The sequence below is a fragment of the Podarcis raffonei genome, chromosome 1 (assembly GCF_027172205.1).
Source record: "Podarcis raffonei isolate rPodRaf1 chromosome 1, rPodRaf1.pri, whole genome shotgun sequence".
NCBI classification, from domain to species: domain Eukaryota; kingdom Metazoa; phylum Chordata; class Lepidosauria; order Squamata; family Lacertidae; genus Podarcis; species Podarcis raffonei.
In genome coordinates, this window is record NC_070602.1 from 48,742,267 (window position 1) to 48,767,213 (window position 24,947).

Sequence of the window (24,947 nt, forward strand, 5' to 3'; positions counted from 1 at the left end):
CAACATAATCGTCTAGTGACTGGTCCTCTTATGTTCTTGCTATCATAGGCTAGCAACCTAATTACATTAATTTGGTCTACTGTTACATGCAATTGACTCTGAAGATACTAGGACAAACTTGAAGGGATATGTACTTTCATATTTTTTCTGCTACTAAATTATCCATAGATTAGTATAAAAGAAAAACTAACCCACAAAATAAAGTCCTTAAGATGTTATCTCTTTCTGAGGCTATGAAAATTTGAAGCTGTTTATCCCATAGCTGTCAACTTTTCCCTTTTCTTGGAGGAATCCTATTCAGAATAAGGGAATTTCCCTTAAAAAAAGGGACACGTTGATAGCTATGGTTTATCCACATACAGTATATACTTAACTGCTGAATTGAGTGGACCGAGGTCATACTGATTCTTTCCTCATGTCGTCTAAATCTGAGAAACTGGCACATTTTACATAATTAGACCATAACAATCTCTATGGTACTATAGAACATTTTGGGGGAGTTTCTTGCTACAAATCAGTTTAGCATTTCTACTTAATGATCTTCTTTAAAACAACAGTAAACCATGAAGAATTTCACTAATTTAAAAATAAACTAGGTGTATGACAAAACTTTAAAGAAGTATGGAATTTAAGACCAGATGGCACAAGAGGTTGTTAATATTGCAAAAATTGGCTGATGTTGCTCAATAGCTTTCATGTTATAATGCTTTTTATATAATTAAAAACTGCAGTTCACGAGAATGAAATTACTTTGGTAGCCTTTTTAGGAACAGAGGGCGATATCCAGCATAAGAAATACTCTTGAGTATGGCTTTTCAACACCAGTAGCTCAGGAAAGTTTAGTAGAAATAATTCATAGAAAAGCATTAGCTAAATAAAGGGAGTTCTGATAAAATGAAGTCATCTTTAAGTCTACAATCAAACATATATTTCCTGGGAAGGTTCTGTGTCAGTATCATAGTCCTTTCCCTCTATCTGTAACTGTCTGCATACAGATGCAGAGGATACAAAACTGGGGGTGGAAGTGGGCTACTTACTGGACACAAATATTTCATGATTGAAGAGAAGCGAGAAGACCAACTTCTGCTTTGTCTCAGCTGAGAACAAAGACCTGGTCGCTGCTTCAGGTGGTAAGACTGGCTAAGCACAGTAAATTGTCATCACCCCACCTCACTCCCCCCAAAAGCAGCCATTGGGTATGCAGTTTGACCTCGGAGAGCCCAATCCATTCCTGTTCTGTTGTAGAGACACAACTCCATGGGCTGTGAGTCCCCTCTCTTCTTTCATCTCACCTGAGTCTGGGGAAGAAAGCACATACCCTGAAAATAAAAAAACCTGATTTTTCTATATCTCTATCTGGAGGATACCCATTCCACCTGTATGCTTCCTTTTTCTAGGCGCAAGCACAATGGTGTGTGTGTGTGGGGGGGTGCAAGCATGGAGGGAAAAAAAGGCGAAAGAAGAGGGTGGGAGAGTAGGTATGGAAGAGAAGGAGTGGAGGTGAGTAAGAAAGAGAGACCAAGAGGGGGAGGGCAGGAGTGGTAGGACAAAGAGTGATGGGAAGGAGGAGGGGTCAAAGATCAGGAGAGAAGGGGAAGGAAGAGTAGGTCAGTGGTGGACTTTAAGCACTCAAATGTCAGTGGTGCTCTATGCAATGCTAAAATTCAGATGGGCATCACCCCTACCTCTCATGCTCCATTCTACAGTATTGTTTTGGTGCCTCCTGCAGTGTGATGCCCAGTGAGACTGCACGATTTGTGCCACCCTAAAACTGTCTCTGGGTACATGAAAATTAGATAGGGAGGAGGAGAGAAGAGAGGAAGACGAAAACAACTGAGTACATTGTTGCTTGTTGCATCCTGCAACTTGCTTAACGGCAAACACAAAAGTTAATTTAATTGCTACAAATGGCTACTTGCATCATATTTTTTGGAGAGTGGTAATATTTCTGAAGTGTTGAGTTTTAGAAAAACTGGGATTAGAGCAGCAATCTTTACTTAACTGAAAGGGAATTAATTAGCTCTGTCTCCACAGGAAAAAAGAAGCAAAAGAGACCTGCACTTGATTTGTTTTGTTGGCTGAGTGAGCATGCAGGTAAAAGAAAAGGATAATCACATTTGTCGTTACCATGGTAATCATTCCAGCTAACTTTATCCTTGCAGAAAGTGCAGCAAAATGACTGCTGCATATCCACTGCGAGGAAATATTTTCTTGGGAGAGGTTGAAGAAGGGAGACTCTGTTCTTGTACACAGAGGCCTCTGAGAGTTAAAATTGGGAGATGGAAAGTCTCCTTCTTTCTCCTGTTTCTCCGCTCCCTCCATCAATATCTTGCCAATGAGCAGGAAGTGAAAGAGATCTGTGCCCTTCCCTCTGCCCCTCTGAGAGTTTATTTATTTTGTAGGTTTATATTCCACTTTTCAACCAGAGTCCTCAAAGTGGCTAACTATGGTTTTAAAATGCAACAGTTATGTTGTAAGTGGGAAGGTGAAGGTCAAAGGGAAGGAGATCCCCACTCTGTTGTTCCTTCTCCCATGTCTTCCACATCTCTATGCACATAGGGGCAACAGAGATGAGGACATTCATTTTTGCTGACACAGTTAGTAGGACACAAACAATGGTGTTTTAAGTTCAATTATAGAATCTTTACTGATTCTATTAACCTCAGCTTTCTAACACAGTCAGTCAGATACCGTTTTTCAGAGTCAGAAGGAGGTTATTGTCCAGATTCCAATTGTATGCTGAGGGAGCAATTATTTGCCGTGACAAAATGATTTGATGGCTGACTAACTGGCTATATTAATATTCTCTTTAAACCACAATGTACTGCTCACTTAGGAGGGGGAACTGACACACATACAAAAGACAATTTAGATACTATCTGTTCAGTTTTCACTTTCTGAGTCAAGCAAAACCAACAAGAACTGGATTAGGATTAGGATGAATAAGTGGTAGAAAAGTGCTAGTGATGGATACCAGAAATATCTGGCTGTCATCCAAGGCCAAGCAATTTGAAGCCCAGATGCAGCCACCAATGCTCTATAGAATTGAAGGAACCTTTGAGCGTTGCAGTAACAGAAATACAGAAAGTAAAAAATGTCTGAGGCAGTTTTCATTGCTGATCAAATTGCCAGCAGGTCTTTAAACCAAACCAAAAAGCTTCTATCTGGGAGCAACCAATATTTTACAATTAATGCTTCACATCTAAAATAAATGATCTTAAACTCTATATACTTGATAAGAGTGTATTGAATAACAATTTAGTTCATGTTTGCTCAGAACACAACACTGTGATAGTGGGAATAAACGAACAGCTGTGTCTCCTCCTTATACAGAGTGGAGGAGGCAGGCAGAATGTCTGCAGATATTCATGCAAAACCCTCTGGTAGGTGTGTCTTACCGGTTTTCCTGCACTGCCTGATGCGTGATGGGAATAACAGATGAGACCAGGAATGGGATGTTCACCTTTTGCCATGATAACAGCAGAACTGGTGTAGGATGGATGCTTCTAATGTACAATACATAATAACTATGAATACAGTGACAGCAAAACATGAAACTAAACAAGCAGTGACATAGAGGAACAAGGATGAAAACATGGAATACCTGAATACAAGTTGCTTAATGAGCACAACTAGTTTAGATCTCAGGTATTTTTCTGCTTTTAAAAGAGCAAATGGATAACATAACCACAGTAACTTGGAGGAGGGCACACCAAGGGTGTAGGAAGTTGCCCAATATCCAATGCCTGGGTCGGCTGCCCAATTGGCAACAGTCTTATTCTGCTGCCCAATTGGCAACAGCTATGGAAGGAAGCAGACTGAAGAGCACCCGATTCCTCCATCACTTGTTTAGTCACCTCTTCCTTGGCATCCCATGCCAATCTGCAACATAAAATGTTGAAAGCAACACAGGCTCACAAGAGGCTCCTAAGCTTTTGTGGGGTGCCCAGGACTTTCAGTGAGCACATTTGCTTCCCCATCGCTGTGGTAACAAGGCTGCAATGTGCAATGCCCTTTACTTGTGCTGCTTTTAAAAGAGCTGTGTGCACTGCCTAACAGTTGCTGCATCAGGACTTTCCTCACCCAATACTGTGGGTGGACAAAAACCATCCAGATCACTGTGACTGGGGTGGCAATGGCACAATTCCATGTAATATTATGAACTATTGTTTAAAATTCAGCTTCCACTGGTCACAAATGACTATCTGGATCATGCTCACACAATCTGATATACACATTTAAAGAAAACAGCTTTATACATGGGGGGAAATATTGTATTGAGATCATTTGAAGACATGATCCCTGAACTACAAGAATGCTGATATTCAGGGCTCAATTCATAAAATGAGGGGTTTCAGGCATTGTATAAGGCATGATGCAGACATCTGGACCTCCATTCCAGGTTTCAACTCTACCTTGCTAGGACTTGAATCTCTCTTAAGCTTGAGTCAGGCTATCTATTACCGATATCCCAATTGAATAAGCATGTTTAATCTAGCAAAAACAAATTCTTCACAGAGACAGATAGATATACCATTTGTGCCTATTTAGCTTCCATTGATTTTTAAAAAATGAATCTTGATATCGAGAAGCTTGGCCTGAACTTCTTAGGGCCCATCTGAATCCAGAGACGTGGAAGAGCACCAAGGTGGACTGCTGCAGCTGCACATAGAGAGCCCCATCACTCAATCCAGTCTCCAGATTTCTTGGTAAACAGGTGCTCTCTCTCTCTCTCTCTCTCTCTGTGTGTGTGTGTGTGTGTGCGCGCGCGCGCACACGCACACAGTGATTCTACAAGGGCTTCATTTTCATATCAGAAAATGACATTTCTCAAGTAATTACTAGGTTCTTTCACCTACCATGGCTCATGGTTTTGAATTAAAGACCAATGGCTCCTAAGAGCAAAAAGTGCCCATGAAACAGGACATTCCTGCTTCCTTCACTGAAGCATCTTGAGCCCACTGCTTCTGACAATGGAGGGAGCCCTGGCATAGCATTCAATGTTGCATGGATGGTGTAGTCAGAGAGGAAAACTAACAGAAATGGGTGACCCTTCTTTGTTTAAGCATAAATGCTTTCCTCTTGTGCTATGTTATCGTGAGATCTATGCCACTGTACTTCATGCAATTGGGGGGGGGGAGGAAAATGCTATACAGAGAAAACTTAAAAATATGTGATTAAAATGGAAAGACCTCTTATGTCTGTAACTCTAGACTGACACAAATTAAATGCATTCCTGAAAAGTAACTAGCTGTTCAGGGAAAGTACCTGAGATAGAAACCAGTGTGCCGCTTTGCACAGAACCTTAACTCACCTTAGCTGCAATGGCTGCAGCAGTTATATGTGAGGAGGAACTATCCTCTGTTGAAGCAACTCCACTATCTTTTTTCTCTTCCTCCTCTTCCTCACACTGTACACCTTTGTCTTCTGTCTGCTTGTGTGGGCTGATGGTTGGAGGTGGAGAAAGAGGTGGTGGTGGTGAAGGTAGATCTTCAAGTTCATCATGCACCTCTTTTACTTTTACAATGGCATCCCGCAAAAGGTCAATGGCATGAGGTAGGGCTGGCAGTATAAACTGAAAGCATTCCTGTGCACAATGAGAAAAATGACAATGAACACTTACCTATAAATGATAATAGCTATTGAGCAGTTCTAATATTAAGTTGACTAGTGATCTGATATGTATGTTGTTTTTAGGGGCACGCTATTGATTTGATATTATATTGATTTGATATTCAAATTCACTAAAGTTGCAGACTTCTTAATTTTCTGTTTTACTTTATAATGTGTATGTCACAGTTAAAAGGCTTTTCATTTCCTTTTGTCCTAATGGGCTGTAGAAAATTATAATTCTGTGGCTGAAGAAATTCTAGAAATATAAATATTATACAACACTATTTCAAAAAGTGGTAGGGTTGGGGGTTTTTCCATGAAACAAAGTGTTGAATTATTTCAGCAATATTAAAATAAATAGCACTTAGTACTGAACCTAGCAATAACACTATCATCTTTCTTCTGTGATTCATTATACAGACCCATTCACTTTTCTAGAGGTGTCCTTTTGATTTTAACATTTAATGTACCTTCTCACAATTCACAACACCTAGCATTTTTCTTGGTTTTGCCCACGTAACAACATTCATGTGGGGTAAGCACATATTTTCTAATTTAATACAAAGCAAACAGTGGCTGAGAAGGTATGATTTGCTCAAAGGCATGCCCTCAATCCCATCAGGCAGGACTTGGACTCAGTCCAAATCCAACTTTCTTTACACTAGTAGACACAGTCCAATTTTGTCCATACATATATCAAACTGGATAAAGGAATGCTTTTATATATCTTAAGATCACACTAGAAGACTTTCAGAATAAATAGAACTGGATTCAGAGAGAAAAAAAGAACTCAATGTGGCAGTGAAATCAGACTTCCCTGCCTCTTCTCCTTCAGCTGATACTTCCTCCAAGGCTTCCTAATGGTTTAGGGACTCTCTTTAATGTGCTGCAGTACAGTATAAGAGAACTCTGGCAATCAGGCAGAGGCAACTTTCAGGAGTGGAGTTCCTGCTGGTGGAAGTTACTTCTGCCTGATTTCCCCTTCAGTTCCCCTGGTCAAAACCACTCCATTCAGCAGTGGTCCCTAATCCTCAGTACCCTTTCTGGGAGATGCTGGTGGGAGAATGGGCTGAGGAAGTCTGCTTTCATCAACCACATAACATATGTTTCTCTTTGGATCCCACAGATGGTATTATTCTGACTTAACCACTGGCAAGGACAATCATTTAGATGATTGTTATTGCTTGGTGTTTGTTTTTATCCTTCTAAGACAGAACATATGATGTTGACTTATACCACGTCAGACCAATGGTTCAGCAAGCTCAACAGTACTACCTGGGATCCTTAAAGAAAAACAAGAACTGAAGATGGAGGAGACTGAACCTGGGACTTGTACAACTGTGGCACTAAAACTGGCAACAAAACGTCAGATAAAGCAACTGGAGTAAATAGCAGGTGATGGTAGCAGAAAAAACAATTCCAGACAACCTCCCAGGAGAAGCCTAGAAAAAGGCCTCTGATGGCAATTGCATACTTAAAGCAGTCCTTCCAATACTCTGATTCAAGCCATTTGTGTAAACTTCCTTTTGAAATTTAGCACTCATTGGTAGACCACATAAGAATAAAATTATGCAGCCCAAATTTAAAGGAACGAATAGATGATGTTTGATTGTCAGTATGAAAGTGTTTGGACTCTGCCTTGGTAATACTCAACTTATTGTACTTGTTATGCTTATTTTCTATGCATCTTGGTAGTTTCTATTCCAAGTTATTCTACTGTTGGAAAAGTTCAGAAAAGGGCAAACAAAATGATAAAGCTGATGGTGGAAAGGTTACAACATTTGGGGATTTTTAATTTAGAGAAAAGGCGAGTAAGTGGACACATGATAGAGGTGTATAAAATTATGCATGGTGTGGAGCAAGTGGATAGAGAAAGGCTTTTCTCCCTCATAAGACCAAAACTCGTGGAAATCCAATGATGCTAAATACTGGAAGAATTAAGACAGGCAAAAGAAAGTACACAATGCATAGTTAAACTATGGCATTCTCTCCCACAAGAGGCAGTGATAGCCACCAACTTGGTTGACTTTAAAAGAGGATTAGACAAATTCATTGAGGTAAAGGCATGGAGGTTGGAGGCAGTATGCTTCTGAATACCAGTTACTGGTAGGGCTGGCCCAACCGTGAGGTGGACTGAGGCAGCTGGCTTGGACAGTGAAATTCCACAGAGCAGTGCCTCTGCAGGCACCCTGCCCGCTCTTGCTGCCTCTGGAGAAGAGATTGCAGCTTCTGGCAAAATGTCGTTGGAAGCTGCCAGATGATCCCCACTAAGCAAGGCTTCAGGGTGGGGTGGCAAAATGGGAACAGGCCATCCCTAGTTACTGTTGTAATCAGGTACTGATTGCATGCTTCCCACATGCATCTGGTTGGCCACTATGAGAAAAGAGGGTGCTAGACTAGATGGGCCACTGGCCTAATCCAGCAGGCTCTTCTTATGTTCAGTAAGTTAGGAGGAGGAAATTAAAAAGGATCTAAATAAAGTTTGCTGTAGAGTGTCCACTTACTAAAATTTAAAGTTTACCAGTTTTCAATGGTGCATAAGGGTAATTTCTGACTGATACAGCACAGCTCTTGTTTGCTGTTCCTTTTTGTGTGCCAGCATACTGTTTTTGCTTTATGCAATTCTGCCCTTTCCTCTTATCCACGTGCCTTGCCTTACTAAGTCATTGTACTCTGCCTGACTGTTCTTATATGTCTATCTTCTTTGCCTCAGTCTTCTCCGATAAAGAAAACAATGCCCGACCTGAAGAATTTGGAGCAAATGATTCAGCAGAGGAAACACAGCCCAGAATAACTAAGGAGATAGTACAAGAATACTTGGCTAGTTTAGATGTATTCAAGTCTCCAGGGCCAGATGAGAAATGTAAAGTATTGCACTTGGGCAAAAAAAATGAGAGGCACAAATACAAGATGGGTGACACCTGGCTTGAGAGCAGTACATGTGAAAAGGATCTAGGAGTCTTGGTTGACCACAAACTTGACATGAGCCAACAGTGTGACGCGGCAACTAAAAAAGCCAATGCAATTCTGGGCTGCATCAATAGGAGTATAGCATCTAGATCAAGGGAAGTAATAGCGCCACTGTATTCTGCTCTGGTCAGACCTCACCTGGAGTACTGTGTCCAGTTCTGGGCACCACAGTTCAAGAAGGACACTGACAAACTAGAACGTGTCCAGAGGAGGGCAACCAAAATGGTCAAAGGCCTGGAAACGATGCCTTATGAGGAACGGCTAAGGGAGCTGGGCATGTTTAGCCTGGAGAAGAGGGGGTTAAGGGGTGATATGATAGCCATGTTCAAATATATAAAAGGATGTCACATAGAGGAGGGAGAAAGGTTGTTTTCTGCTGCTCCAGAGAAGCGGACACGGAGCAATGGATCCAAACTACAAGAAAGAAGATTCCACCTAAACATGAGGAAGAACTTCCTGACAGTAAGAGCTGTTCGACAGTGGAATTTGCTGCCAAGGAGTGTGGTGGAGTCTCCTTCTTTGGAGGTCTTTAAGCAGAGGCTTGACAACCATATGTCAGGAGTGCTCTGATGGTGTTTCCTGCTTGGCAGGGGGTTGGACTCGATGGCCCTTGTGGTCTATTTTTCATAGAACATAATTGGCCCGTTGTCCTACCCATCTACCTGCACACCTCAAATACTTCAAATACATCCCCCTTCTTCCTAGTTTGTAAAGCAGATCTATTCCAAGCCTTTATACCTTCTCTTCCTCATCTCAAGTTTCCAGAAGTCTGACTGGAAAAAGAAGTGAAGAAAAACTGGTTAAGAAGGGGGCACTTAAAATAATCTACAGTGGTACCTCAGGTTACAAATATGCTGGGTTACAGACTCCGCTAACTTGGAAGTAGTACCTCGGGTTAAGAACTTTACCTCAGGATGAGAACATAAATTGTGTGTTGGTGGTGGGGCAGGAGGCCCCATTAGCTAAAGTGGTACCTCGGGTTAAGAACAGTTTCAGGTTAAGAACGGACCTCCAGAACGAATTAAGTTTGTAACCAGTGGTACCACTGTATTCATCTTTGATTCCATTTACTTGTGTCAACGAAGCACTCAGTTACATATATTCTAGCCCTGCTTTGCTAGACCAGACAAAATTAGATCTAATCCAGCATCCTGACTGATAGCCATCTATAGACTTTTTCTTCATAATTTGTCTAATCTTTAAAAGCCATCTAAGATAATGGCCATTTCCACATCTTGTGGCAGTTTACAAACTAATTGTGTGATGTGAAATATTATCTTTTGTCCATCTTAAATCTACTCCCAATTAATTTCATAGGGTGTTGCTGGAGTTCTAATGTTACAGGAGGGAAATAAGCACAAAGAACATCTGAACAGAAAAGCGAGGGATGACCAACTTCTGCATTGACAGGGCCACTCCATTTTCCAAGAGGGATTTGAAGCTTGATTTCAACAAGCTGGTTTTGTAAATTTAGGCAATGCACACAGGAGTCTTCCAAACACAGAAGCCATCATTTGTGACAGCTATGATGAGACCCTTCCCCTCCAAACAGGGCACCATTTGAAGAAGCTGTGCTGTACCTCAAGTGAATTTGTCTGAAGAAAGGTGAGATGGTGACTTGAAAATAACAATACACAAAAAGGAAAATTGAAAAAAATCTTCCAGAGCTCTAGAGTTCTCTACAACACTGTTTTGAAACTGCTAAAAGAGAAGGAGAACCAAGCAGAAAGGTGTTTGCCTGCCCCTCAAGTTATGTATATAACTTAGGAACTTCCACTTAACTCTATTTTTCTGAGCTTTAGTTTTCCAAGGTTTTGTTCTATTTAGGTACAGATTTCTTCTTTTTCTTCTTTGGCTGAGTAAGATTGTCTTACATGAACAAGGTCTTAACAGCAAGTCCGTAAGTGACTGTGGAGGCCATTTCTGGAGCCCTACATCCTTCCACAGTGTGGACATTGGTTTCCAGGTAGGATTTGATCACAGTGAGGATTTGCCAAACGTACCCTCCTCTTGGACGCGGGTGGCACTGTGGGTTAAACCAAAGAGCCTAGGGCTTGCCAATCAGAAGGTCGGCAGTTTGAATCCCCATGACGGGGTGAGCTCCCGTTGCTTGGTCCCTGCTCCTGCCAATCTAGCAGTTTGAAAGCATGTCAAAGTGCAAGTAGATAAATAGGTACCGCTCTAGCAGGAAGGTAAACGGTGTTTCCGTGCACTGCTCTGGTTTGCCAGAAGCGGCTTAGTCATGCTGGCCACATGACCCGGAAGCTGTATGTCAGCTCCCTTGGCCAATAAAGCAAGATGAGCGCTGCAACCCCAGAGTCGTCCGCGACTGGACCTAATGGTCAGGGGTCCCTTTACCTTTACCTTCCTCTTAGCTTGTTTCTCCTTTTCACCCTGAGTTCCGGCTTCTTCAAAGTCCATGAAACCTTTGGTAAAGGCTGTTCTCCAATTGGAGTGCTCGCAGGCCAGTGTTTCCCAGTTATCAGAGCTTATACAACGTTTTTAAAGATTTGCCTTGAGAGCGTCTTTATACATCTTTCGTTGTCCCCTGGTATTTCACTTTCCATTCTTAAGTTGGGAATAGAGTAGTTGCTTTGGAAGACGATAATCAGGCATCCAAACAACATGACCAGTCCAATAAAGTTGATGTTAAAGAATTATTGCTTTGACACTGATCTTTGCTTCTTCCAGTACACTGACATTAGTTCACCTGTCTTCCTATGTGATGTGTAAAATTTTCTGGAGACATTGTTGATGGAATCTTTTGAGGAGTCAGAGATGGCCATGTGAAGAGCTTGTGGGAACAAGATGGGGTGATCATATCATTGTGTACAGAAACACTTGAAGGATATCAGTTTCAGTCAAGCATAACTTTTCTTTTTTGTGGTTTATGTGCAGTCTCAAAAATGGAAAAATAGTGAGCTGACATGCCAGGTGGAAGATGCAGACTTCCCATAAAAAAGTTAAACTTTAAAAGTTGTTTCCTTGAAGTTGTATCCCTTCATGCAACTCACTGACCTAAATGCTTTATGGAGATAGGTGTAGATCACATTGAAACATTTATAAAGCACCAATCACTTTCAGAAATGCAGTCCTTGCATTTCTAACCCTAACTCCTAAGAGACCCTATACTTGGACTAAATTGTAATATAGTTTTAATAACTAAAACAATCAATCTGGAAACAAGACTAGGCAGAAACTTTATTCCTCTCTCCAAAATGTTTATTAACTCTATGAAATCTTCAGCAACAGTTTGCCTGACACTCAAGGTGTAGCACACTCACCCATTATCATCCTGAAGATCAGAAAAAAATAAAAGCCCAACATAATATATTTAGTGATATGAAAATGAGAAACTTGCTTTAGAGTATTTACCTAACAAGCATGAAAAATGAAACTTAAGATATTATACATCTCAAAGCATAAGCTGCAAGTAAACACCATATCAGATTTTTATTGTTTATACCAAATAGCCATTACAATATACATCACAAGACAAAATATATTTCAACAAAAAATTAATACAGGAGGAGGTTAGCTTATACATTTTCAAAGGTGCAAACTGTAAAAACTTAAACTTAAAATGTTCCCCTAATCTTCTAAATCAAAAATTCTGTTGCCAGTCAACACTGCTTTAGGTAGAAAAAACTTTACTTTCTTACAGCTGGCACTTATAAAGCTACACTATAGTTAACAAATCTGTTTACAGTCAGCAATCATGTAACTTTAAATTAATTTTATTGACCTTCCATGAAATTATGAAAAGAAGACAGAGATCTATCCCTTGGTAAGTTAGATAAAGGACAATACAAAACATAAAGCAAAATGTATTCAAACTCATCTGACCTGCATATACTGAAATTATAATTTATGTATTTATTTTTAAATTTACTAGTCAGATAATATTTGTACATAATTTAGAATCAATCCAAGCCTTTGCTGTAAAAAGGCCTGGAGAACATATGGCTATTAACTCAAAGAGTTTTAACACCCACTTCAAATGAACAAGGGGAAAATTCCCTTGAGGCACCAGAGTTTTTCTAGTGGGTATAAGGGAACCAAACCTCTAAGTCTTAACATCTAACTACATGCTACATTAGTCATTCACCTGAGCTGCTGGATGCAGTTTTTAAAGACAAATTGCCAGTGTGTAGACTTGATCTAACCCTAAGCCTAATTGAACTCTTACGACTGAAAGAGCCAACAATTCACTTCAGGTCTAGCAGATTAAAATCAATTTTAATTACAGGATACAAATTTATTAAAGAAGCTACTGTTGGAATTTTTACCATCACATGATATATGAGTAGAATTTCTCCATACTCATAAAAGGATCTCTACTGAAGACAGGCTCCTGAAGAAGAGATACGATCCTCTAAACCAGGCTTCCTCAAACTCGGCCTTCCAGATGTTTTTTGGCCTACAACTCCCATAATCCCTAGGTAGCAGAACCAGTGGTCAGGGATGATGGGAACTGTAGTCTCAAAATATCTGGAGGGCCAAGTTTGAGGAAGCCTGCTCTAAACCCTCAGATGAAGAGACTGGGTATTGTGATATAACAGAGACACCTCTATTGGATATTTATAGAACCGGAAAATGTGAATAACTGAAAACACTTTCTGTAGGTTACATAATGTAGCATTATCAAAAGCAATAATCTGGGAAACAAAGTTGTCGCTAGAGGTCATATTATATCACAACTGCCTTCCTATATCAAAAAAGAAATGCTTAAAATTACAAAAGATATAGAGATTTTAGAAAGCAAAAAGAAATTTAAACACTCTAAAGAACCATATGAGAACTCCATTGACAGTAAAGCTACTTGTTTTAGGAGAGCCTTCTGTTAGTCGAACAGGGATCAAATTGATCTTTGGCACATACCCAAACAACCGAAAAACTGCTCTAAAACAGTACAGAAAGTGCTGTTGGAGTCTGCAAAGGGAATGTCTGAAGATTCCCTTGAACCAAGTTTTGCTGATAAAAGGCTCAACTGGAAGCCTTCCATCAATGGAAAGACACCAATATATACAAACTCCTATCTGAAAAAGGGTAAGTTATATAAATTGTGATATTGTTATGAGTTAGTGGGTGGAAGAAAAGTATCCACATGACTGTGACCAGATTTATCACTCTAACAATTAAACATATACAGTCATACCTTGGGTTGCAAACGTGATCTGTGCAGGAGGCATGTTCGCAACCCGCAGTGCCGCCTCTGTGCATGCGTGTGACATGATTCAGCGCTTCTGCGCATGACGTCATTTTGCGCTTCTACACATGCATGAGCGCCGAAACCCGGAAGTAACCCGTTCCGGTACTTCCGGGTTCATCGCGGTCCGCAACCCGAAAACGCGCAACCCGCAGCGTTCGCAACAATGCCACTTATCAGAATAATGGGGCCAATTATGTTATTTTCTGGAAAACAGATGAACTATTTATAATGGATCATGAACTTCTTCACTAGGAAAGCACCCCCACCCTCTAACTCTCCTCTTCATACCAATAGTATAACCTCAATGTCTGATGTGCCTGCTTCCCTCCAGTAAGGTGACTGTTTTCTAGAAAGTGACAATATTTCCTTCATTGCTCCAGCACTCATTTCTCATTACTTGTAGGAATTGGCCTTTTGTTTTTTGTTGCTCTCTCATCTTTTTAGATTCCTTCTGCAATGGTTCTAAATAAACTTTGCCTCTGAAACTTGGCCTTCTTATGTACTAACCCATTTAGAGTAGAGGGAGGGATCTTTCAACATGGCCTTAGAGTTTTTGGCACTGAGGTCTTCTCGTGGAATCCATGCACATTTCCCTTTCATTCTGGACTCACAACTGATATGGACAAAAATGAAATGGGTTTCTGAGGAGTTTATAGTCATATTTTTCATTATGACTTATTTGCATAGGATGTATAGCGTTTGTTGAATATTTTCGCATTTCTGCCTTGTGTACAGCAACGTAGGAAGGTGGTAAAAATAATAATAATGAAATGAACTTCCCAATGGAAGAGGTACTCCATGCAGTTTGGCTGGCTACATATATATATATTCCATCACACCTCCCTCCCACAAAGCTGTCTATAAATTAGAAGTGCTGTCACTTCAAGACATAAAAGAATGCTGAAAAATCTGATATGGCAACTTGCACTCTGAACAAATAATAATGAGGGGTCTGTGGGCAACCAAATGAGTGATATCATTTACTGAGGTAAAAATTCTAGATAGTCATCCACAGCAATACTATAAACTCATCTAATTAATTATATACAAATAATAACTCAGAGTGTAAGTTGAAGTAAAGAGTCAGAATATGATTTCCAAAGAGGAAATGTTTACAGACATTTCAGGGAGAGAGAATGCTGTCCTCTACCTCCCCTCAGCAGCCAAAAGCCTTATTGAGCAAAGATTAGCGGACATTGAAAATCAACACAACCTCGCCAGGGGTGGGGGTGTCTGCTCCCCCAGGTATCACGGAATAACCGCACCACTTGGCCTTCCATCATACATGTCATCTCTTTCATCAGTACCACACCGACTTGCATTTATTCGTGCAAGGTTCAATGTCCTTCCATCGAACCTGCTGAGCCACAGATTTTCCAAGGGTTTGGTGTCTCCGCTATGCGTGTGTGACGGGGAAACTGTTGAATCTCTTTCACATATAATGTTCAACTGTCCCCTACATAGCATAGCCAGGACTAAATTCCTGGGTCCTGCTTTACTGCGCTTGGTTGGCAGGCCTGTTGAGTCACACGCCGCACTGCTTTTGCAGGATACAGATCCTTCTGTAACTCTGCAGGTGGCGAGATTCCTGAATGCGGTTATCTCACACTCAAAAACCACCAAAAAACAACAACAACATCAAAACTAATCGGACTGTTATGATGAGAGTGCATGTCGGATTTTGTCTTCAGTTTTCCTTTTTCTGTGATCCGTCCCTTGGAGCTCTCCTGGCCCCAAGCTGTCATTTGGCTCTGCTCAATGACCCACCCTTGCATCGTGGTGTTCACCTTCTGTTGTCGGATATATCGGTTTTTATGTCTCTGTGTTTTTATGTTTGTACATATTTTATGGGCTAATAGCCGTAAATAAATAAATAAATAAATACCTCCCCTCAGCGTGAGTGAAGATGGATAAACAAATCAAAAGGGAAACAATTTATGCTGTTGAAAGATCTCTGGAAGACATAACTAGCTTTCATTTTGCTGCACAAGATGACCCTTCCACTGAATTGCCAGGCTCCATTCAATGAAAGGATCGGTTTCATTATAAAACCGGCAAAATCTAAAGGGGCTTCCAGTTACTGAACACATTTGCCAACAAATAGGTACATTTGTATATTACATATGCATTACATACAAAATCAAAAAGAGAGGCATTAAACTGTACAACATCTTTACAATACTTCTACTTCCCTTCTGAGTGAAACTGTGGCCAAAACTTTTAACATATACTGGTTACAATTTGATAAATTTTCTTATCCAGTTTACTTCATTGAATGTTTCTTGGTCTTCTATTGTATTTTCTCTACTCAAGCTCACATATCTTATTATAGTAGCTTGTGAAAAATAAATACTTTATATCACCAATGGTTTAGAACAAAGGCAACAGATAAAAAAGTAATTTTCTTAAATGTAGCCAACTTGATTTAGGGAGACTGCCACATATTTTTTTGACAGTGAAATAAATAAATATTATTTTCTAATTCCAAGTCTTAGAGCAATTGATTTCTACTATAGCTATATACAAACTTTTAAAAGTTAAACAATTATCTAACCACTATCCTAATATCTTATAACTTCTCAGGTGTTTATAGACTCAATGGTATGGTGGCATAAAAGTGACAATTGTTCACACATAAAATTTTGTTTTGTTTCCAGTGTGGGTCATACTTACTCTGGTTGAGGTATAAGGGGATCACAGGTTTTTCATCTCACTTTGTTAAGAGTCCTTACTGCTGGATATTAGTGAAAGCTACCACATAAAAGAATCTCAGATCTCTCAAGTGTTACTGACAGGAAGATTCAAAGTTTTAAAGCACCCTAAACCAGCTCATGTTACCTTGCTTCAAAATTTATTGAGGGAGTTTGCTGCACCATGAATATATGCTCCCTCCTCTTACATTTTCAGCTGAACAGAACACTTGCTGACATATAAACTGTGGCTTAAGGGACTTCCGGGTTAGCGCCATCGGCTAATGGCAGATTCCCTCCAAGCTCCGGAGGGAATCGGCTCCACAGGATTAGGGTCTTACCGCTGCGGCGACGCGGGGACCCTTAAAAATCACAGGCGGTGAAGCCTGTGAACCTGGTGACTCGGCGGGCACCATTTGCGCCCCCCGACCTGCGAAGGACCCTTTTTAAAGGCTTCGGAACGGGGGGTGGGGTGAGCGGCGCGGTGCTGAGAGTCGACTGCTTCTCCTGTGGAGTGAAGCCGCGCTGCCATGGCCGGAGAGCGCTGACTTCTTCTTGTGATTTGGACTCTAAAATAACAACCCGTGAGTACTACGGAAATTGGATTTCTAAGGAAATTTTTCTTTTGTGAATTAGGCACGATCGGGGAAGGCGTAAACAGGAAGTCCGCCTCCCCGCCTTGTAAACAACTTAAAGCAGGGACCTGCTAACTAAGGTCGAGAGAATTCTTTCTTTTAATATTGGGTAAAAGACATTAATTTCACGATTTGGCACTAGAATAAATTTTACTGGAGGATAAGAGCTAATTTTGGGAGCTGAAGTGCCACCTCCCCCCGGACCCGGGAGTGATCCACGAGAGAGCCTGTTGAAAAGACATTGAAGAGTTTGACAGCTGTCAAATTAGCTGTCAAGACGGAAAAAGAGAACTTTGTTTCTGCTGCTTCTGCTGGCTATATTTGTTATAATTTGACTATACTTTGTTGAAAATAAAGAAGAACTGATACAAACTAATTTGACTTTTGGCTTTGAACTGGAAGGAATACTAAGTAACCAAAATCCCTCTAGAGGGGATTTTGGGACATTACAAGAATGGCTGAAAGAGGGGAAATTCAGGCTGAATTGGACAGAGTGTTCTCTCTCTTGGGAAAGTTACAAGGCCAAATTGATGTTTTGGCTATAAATGTTGCAACTCTGGACTTAACAGTAAACAAATCCATTGAATTTGATAAGGAATTGACTCAGTAAGCCCATGCAGCTGGACAAGAAGAGAAACTGGAGAGTTCTGAGAGTGTGAAGAAAGAGATATATGTTGTTCCTGAGGAAAAGGAAGGAGGGGATGTAATGTTACAGAAAAGAGAGGAGGGCCAGAGGCCTGACATGATGGTTACAAAGGAAAATAAGAATTTGATGGTGAAAATTTGGTCTGAATTGGAGACTGAAGAATGGAGGGATCTCCTTATGTGGAGATCGGAAGACCCAAGGATTACAAATTTGATTAAGGTGGAAGTTGGAGCTTTGGGGACATTTGGACTTGAAAGGAGTAAGAAACAAGATTCAGGCTCCACTTTTAAGTATGGAGGTCTGGCTGGAAGAAACATGGACCCTAGTGGACTAATGCTTCTCCGAGATTTGGTGTTTAAAACCAAGGACTATCAAAAAAACCGGCAGAGAGGAACTGAGAGAGAATTAAGAGCCTCAGACGTGAGATCTCCAGGCTGATAGTAGATTGATTGATGGACGTTTGTTGGGGATTGAAACCGGGAAAGGGGGGGGGGATTTTAGGAATCCAAAGGGTGTATAATTATAATCTGCTTTGTTTTTATTTTTGTTATCTGTTTGAGAATCGAGGAAATCGTGGAAGGGAATTTAGGCCAACTTTAGAAAAAGATTTTAAGAATAAGTATTGATGCACTATTATTGATGTTTATAAGGCAAAATTGGTTTTTTAAAATGAACTAAATATAAAAAGGTTAAAAATTAGGGATAAGAACTTGTTGAACCAACAATTTGAATTGGAATACAAGAGGGGGAGGTGTGGGGAAGTCAGGGAAATATGTTACTGAAAATAAGGATTGTGAATTCTATGTGTTTTTAAACTTTTTTGTTTTTTCTTTTTTGATTTTTTATTGTATTGCAATGGAAAATTTTAATAAATATCTTTATAAAAAAAATATAAACTGTGGCTTAAGTAGTTCCTTGAAACAAGGGTTGCAAACCAGTTTCAAACTTCAAATTCAAGGCATTTTAACTCAAAGATTTATATCAGTAAGAAGAAAAGCTGCTTTTTATATAACTGATTTAAATCGAGTTAAGCAAATTTATTCAAATATTTCTTAAATAATGGTGCAAATCTGATCACCAAAATCATATTATTTTATCACTAAATATATTATCATTTGTAGGGCTTCATTTTTGCAAATAAATCTTGCATATCCTTTCTTGCACTACATACAATGTGCACTGTTCCCTTTTTAACCTATAAAATATTCCCAAAGATAATACAGAAATCTGCACATTGGAAAATTTTGTCTTCTTTTCTATGTTACTCTGACTTTGCACAATCTCACACTCACAAAAACAAAGTAGAAAGTGAAACTAAAATACCCACAACTGAAAGGTCAAAGTATAGCCTGATAGTTTACTGGGCAGACCAGAGAGGTTTCTCTTTATTGGGTGAACAGGAAATGTCTGTATTTTGTAGGAAACTATTCATAGCTAAGAAATTATAAAATTGGTTCTTTTTTTTTAAAAAAAACCTCCTTTAACTCATTATGTTAAAGCAGTGGTACTGATTCAGTTTCCAGATTAAAAATAAAACAATGACAAACTTAAATAATACTATTTGTTACTGCAGTTGTTGTTATTATGATTATTACATCATTGATTTTTATCTACTCTACCACTGTTTGCCCATTTGGACAACATGGCAAACTATTTTGACAAACCAGCAAGTGTTATATCTAACCAGGTATGTGAGCAGATAAGAGAAAAGAGCTTATGTGAACCAACACCCACAGCTGCCATTTCGGTTTCAAAAAGCAATCATGTATCACTGAACAATGATGCCACATAATGTATAGATTTGCCCCAACACATTCTAAATCAACTCGATATGTGCCATAATTCAGCAATATTCCATACATAAGTGGTATGATGCACATATACCCACCCAGAAGGGCTCCCTCATTCATTTCAGAGGATTGGGCTGAATGATTACCAGTTGACCTTCAGATACCAAACAACTCGAAGCCTTTGTTTTGATAACCGGGATGATGGCATTGTAGGTTTCACAAGATAGAAGGCTAATGTTCATTAAAAATAATGTTCACCTTATTGTTTCATTGTTAATTTCATGGTTGTTACAATTCATGGGAGAAATAACTTAAAAGGCAAAATTATTCTCCTTCCCCAGATTCATAATGAATATTAATGATTTTTTTCCCCAGAATACTGCTTACCTGGGACCCCTTCTTGCTACCTGGAAGATTAATTATAAGAGTTTTCCCTCTGATTCCGCATACAGGTCTGAAAAGAGAAGAGACTGTGATGAATATGAGTGCATGGGAAACATCAACACTGGACCAAAATGTTTTATTATTCATAACTGTCTACCAATGGTCAAGACAGGGGAGGTCTTAAGATGTGCTCAGTAGAAACAGACTATTCAATACAATGGACCAATTTAATTTAAATATATTTGATTAAAGCGTTCCATCAACACATTAAGCATGGTATGAGCATGAAAGCTTTCCAAACGTGGGAACGAAAGTAGCAACTCTTAAACGGTTTTAACAGTAGCAAAGCATAATTATTACATAGCTTCTTTTTCAAAAATAGTGCCCTCATTGATTGATTGATTGAACTAATAAACAATCTATGTTAGGGTTAGAGGGAAATCTTCATTCCCATGATGTTTTCAAGACATGTGAGGTGAGGCACATTGTCCACGACCTGTTAAATAGAATACTTTACCATTTTATTTATGGGTAGAGAAGAGGAGTAAGAATTCAAATAATACTTTCTAGGTTGGCCAGAAATTCTCCAACATTTTGGAGGAAATCTAAACAAGAAAATATTCCTTTCTTTTCAGCACATGACTTTCTCATGCATGCACTCTTGAATTTCGGCAACTAACGAAAATGTTTTATACAGTTCTAATTTTGGTTCCTCAGTTTTGTTTTTGTCGGGTTGATGTTGGTGAAATGTTTTGTTGGGGTAGTCGCTATTTTAATTTGGGTATAACTATAAACTGTTCATTATTGTTGTTATTGTTGTTGTTATTGGTTTCTATTGATTTATTGGTTTGTTTGTTGCTTGTATAGGATATTTTGTTTTTTAATGTTTGGTGCTTTGTTGTGTTTTTATACATGTTGTAAGCTACCCAGAGTGGCTGGGGAAACCCAGCAAGATGAGCAGGATATAAATTACATAATAATAATAATAATAATAATAATAATAATAATAATAATAATAAAATAAATAAAAACATTTTTGTTTGCTCAGGTTTAATGAGCTTTATGCAGCTATTTTGTTGTATTTCATTGCTCTACTCTGTTTCTTGTTTTAAATTGTGAGTTTCAAAAGTTTTTTTCTTTTTGACTTCACTTTTTAATTGTAAACAACCTGAGATACAAATAGTAAAAAGTAATAACCAAATCAATTCTCAGAAAAAAATATTGCTATGTCCTGGGCCATATTTTGCCATGGAGCAGAAAGGAAGATCAAGGATCCAGGGTACCCTTCAAGATTCTAAGACTAAAGAGTAAGTTACTGACTTAAATGTGAATATCATAATTTTATATGGTTTTTTCTCCCCTTCTATATTCTCTGGATTCGTGAAGTAACCATTATTCTGTATTATCTAGCTGACTATACCTGCTACAGTTAGACCCATATGATATAAAGGGTGTAAAATAAAACACATAATTTAATTAAGGTCTAAAATACATTCTACAGATATATAGGTCTTTGATTAATTCAGACATGTACAGAAACTCTGTTTACAGAGAAATGACAGTTTTAAATTGCTTTAAACGCTAAGAATTTCATTAACTTTATTGCAAGCTTATGAAAATGCATAAAATACACAAAATCCAGAGCAATGGTATTTAATTTTAAATAATAATATTTCTAATTTTTTACTTATGAAAGGTTACCTAACAATTCCAACATAACAATTCCTATCAGTAGGCTTGAATGGTAAATTTTATTGATAACTCTTGAGATGCATACAGTGGTACCTCAGGTTAAGAACTCAATTCGTTCTGGAGGTCCATTCTTAACTTGAAACTGTTCTTAACCTGAGGTACCAATTTAGCTAATGGGGCCTCCCACTGCTGCCATGACATTTCTGTTCTCATCCTGAAGCAAAGTTCTTAACCCGAGGTACTATTTGTGGGTTAGCGGAGTCTGTAACCTGAAGCGTCTGTAACCCGAGGTACCACTGTAGTCTGAAATGAAAGGCTTATATTTTGATAGCCTCCCTTCATATTATGTGAATAGCTAAATTTATGCATTATCTTCATGGTATCCCTAATTTTCTTTAAGCCTTGTCTCACATCTTGTTGATCAGATGACTGCTTTCTGATAGCTTTCCTGTCTTTTGCATTAAAAAAAAATTCTCTGGATTTTATAGCCCTTGTGGTAAATATTGAGAAATTGTGGGGTGCAGGTAAAGTAGAAGCACATATTCTTCATTAAAGAAGTATTTTTACCTGCTACTATATTTCTGGTGAGTTGTCCTAATTTTTTTCAAATGAAGTTCTTAGCACTATAACCCTGACTCACCTGAATGCATAGCAGCCAAGGCTCCAGGCACTTAGCTCCAGTCATATCATCATCAGTCTAATCATCGGTTCAAGGCAGGAATGAATCCATTTCCTGGTTCATTCATCCTGATCAGATGTTCAGTGCTATGAACAATAAGCTGATGAATGTAAGCCCTCTGGGGCTAAGCCAGGACAAGAACTGCACATACTGCTCTTGCTTGCAAATGCAGATTCTTATGCAGCTACGAACACATGTGCAGAAGACTGCTTCTGTGTATGTAAGGCATTACTTCAACTAGGCATATTTGTTTTTCTTCATGCAAACATCACCAGTGCAGGAAACAAAGCAAAGAAACCTTAAAGGTAAGCTGGAAGCACCATTTGAGGCCGAATGTGCTTTAAATCAAGATAATCAAGGGCTAGCAATAAAAAAAGGTATTAATAATGTCAAATAATCACAAAAACTGTTAAAAACAACAACACATTGTGACTCATTCAAAATAAAAATATGGCACAGCTTGTTGCATGGAACAGCCAAGCCACAAGTAACTGTTTCACAGAAATAAAAGCTCAATTATTTCTCTTTAAGAAAACCCGCTCTGAATCCACAAGTATTTTCAACAAACACACATAATAATCTATAGTAAAACTGTATGTTTGTTTACAGATGATATACAACCACAGACTCCTAAGATGCTCTTTTTGATGCCCCTAATTTTATAAGAACAAACTCTCAGCATACTATAAAGCAAATCAGCAAGGAACCAGTATATATTAATTTTATTGCCAATTTTTCTCTATCCATATAGAAAGTGATCACTATCCTTTTGAGCTTATTTTAGATTTCAATATTGCTGGAGGTCAGCTATCTTACTGACATAATTGGAGTCAATGGGTCTTGGGGACCAGAAGAATGAAGTAGTCTGAGGCTCTCTGGCTCTCAGAATAAATTGATGAGATCTGACCAATTAATAATACTTCATCCTCATTGTCTTTTGTGGAAAGCCTCTTCTTTAATTATTTACCAACAGACAGCAGACAGACCTTTTCTAATTACACCATATATCTCATATCAGAATTTTGGCCCGTCCACTTGCAGATAAGAACTGCAAGAATGCTAAAAGGACTCTGGTTAAATTCTCCAGACAACACTGTAAACTAAAAATGGAAGTAGCCACTGAACAGCTCATCAAATTTAGATCACTTTATAAATGCCTCATACATAAAAAAAAAAAGAGCAGAAAGCAAGAATATAACAGAACTCAGTGGAAAGTTTTAGACTCGGCTGTCAGAGAAATAATGAGTATAAGTTTTGGGCTATCGTTCCTTGTGGACTGGCTAAGTGAGGAGGGGTTACTAAAGCTTAGATTTCAACTGATGATTAGACTAATTATTTTACAAAACTATATAACTCTTCAACAGCTTCTCCTCCCCTTTGGTGGATTATTGAGTTTTCCCTAACTGGGATCCAGCAACTTCATGTATGGTCAAATCCCTGAATGTTCCAACTAGGTCAAATAAGGCCTCAGGGGAAGATCACATGCATCTCAAACTGTTTAATATGCATTCTAATTGTGGCATCCTATCCTCAATAAATTGTTTATTGATATTGGCTTGACAGGCTTAATTCCTTTATGGTTGGAACTGTCTGTGGTTTATCCTTTTTTTAAATCAGTTTGTTGCTTGTTTCCTGTAAAACTTATTTCTGCTTAAGTTGCAGGCGTGTATCTCCTGCAACTGTATTCTGTCTGAAGAGAAAGTCGGGGTTAGAAATTCTTATTCCACTATTAATTGTTGCCATACTCTGTTCCATCTTATTGGGGAAATGGTTAAAAAATATCTATTGTTGACCTATCCTCAGCTTTTGAGTTGCTAGATAGAAGCAGTCTGAGGGCTAAGTTGCTGCCCTGGGCTGCCAATGCTTCTTCAAAGTCTGGGCCATGATACATTTGTTAAAATTAAAGTAGGCAGGAGTGGACCTCTATCTGACCCAATTCCAACTATGAACATAGTTAAAGAGGAATGCTTCTGGTGCTTTTGCTTTTCAGCCTTTATGTCAATGTTCTGGGTAAATTGTTTGGGAAATTGGATGCCATAAGAAATAGAAAGGTCAGCATCATTCTATGCATGGGGCAGTCTGAAAAAGCAGATGGATCTGCTGCCCAATTTCTGTCAGAAGGAACAGCTTATATATTAATATTTTTTCTAAAACTAAAGTGCTTGCATTCAGTAAGCGATATCCCACATATAACTGGATAAATTATTTTGTTATTTAGGGGTTCACTTTGCAGCTAACTCTTCTTTGATGGCCCATAAGGATGCTACTCTAATTAAAGTAAGACGTCTTGTTGGAACCATTTTGAATTCTTTTTATACAAAGGGAGGACAACAGATTGCTCCAGCCCTTAAAATCGTTTTGACCAAGGTTGATTCTTCTGTTGAACACTGTCCAGGAGTGGGAGAAAGTTCAAAATTAATTACTAAAGGAAGTACTGCTTTACCTGTTGGTACTCCTGTTGCTTATGTTGGTGCAGAAGTAGACTGGCCCTCTGTCCAGACTAAAATACAAGTCAAATTATTTGAGGTTTTCTAGGCTGTATCCATGTATCAAACTGGCTCACCAGAAAGCTAATTACTTGGATCTAATTAGTAGAGCTGCGCAACTGATTTATCCATATTCGGAACAGAGTCAAT

At 39.0% G+C, this 24,947-nt stretch overlaps 1 protein-coding gene across 20 annotated transcripts in view; it reads right to left on the reverse strand.

Annotated features, from left to right (window-relative positions):
* Positions 1–24,947, reverse strand: part of GPHN (gephyrin) — a 234,953-nt gene that overhangs the window by 88,196 nt on the left and 121,810 nt on the right. For 12 of the 20 annotated variants that reach the window (XM_053385629.1, XM_053385600.1, XM_053385619.1 and 9 more), the window contains 3 exons: positions 19,944–20,010; positions 5,315–5,587; positions 3,399–3,506 (listed from right to left, as the gene is read on the reverse strand). In XM_053385629.1, coding sequence (XP_053241604.1) covers positions 3,399–3,506; positions 5,315–5,587; positions 19,944–20,010 — 448 coding nt within the window. The remainder of the gene's footprint in view (positions 1–3,398; positions 3,507–5,314; positions 5,588–19,943; positions 20,011–24,947) is intronic. The other 8 variants (XM_053385637.1, XM_053385662.1, XM_053385698.1 and 5 more) reach the window with 1 other exon arrangement.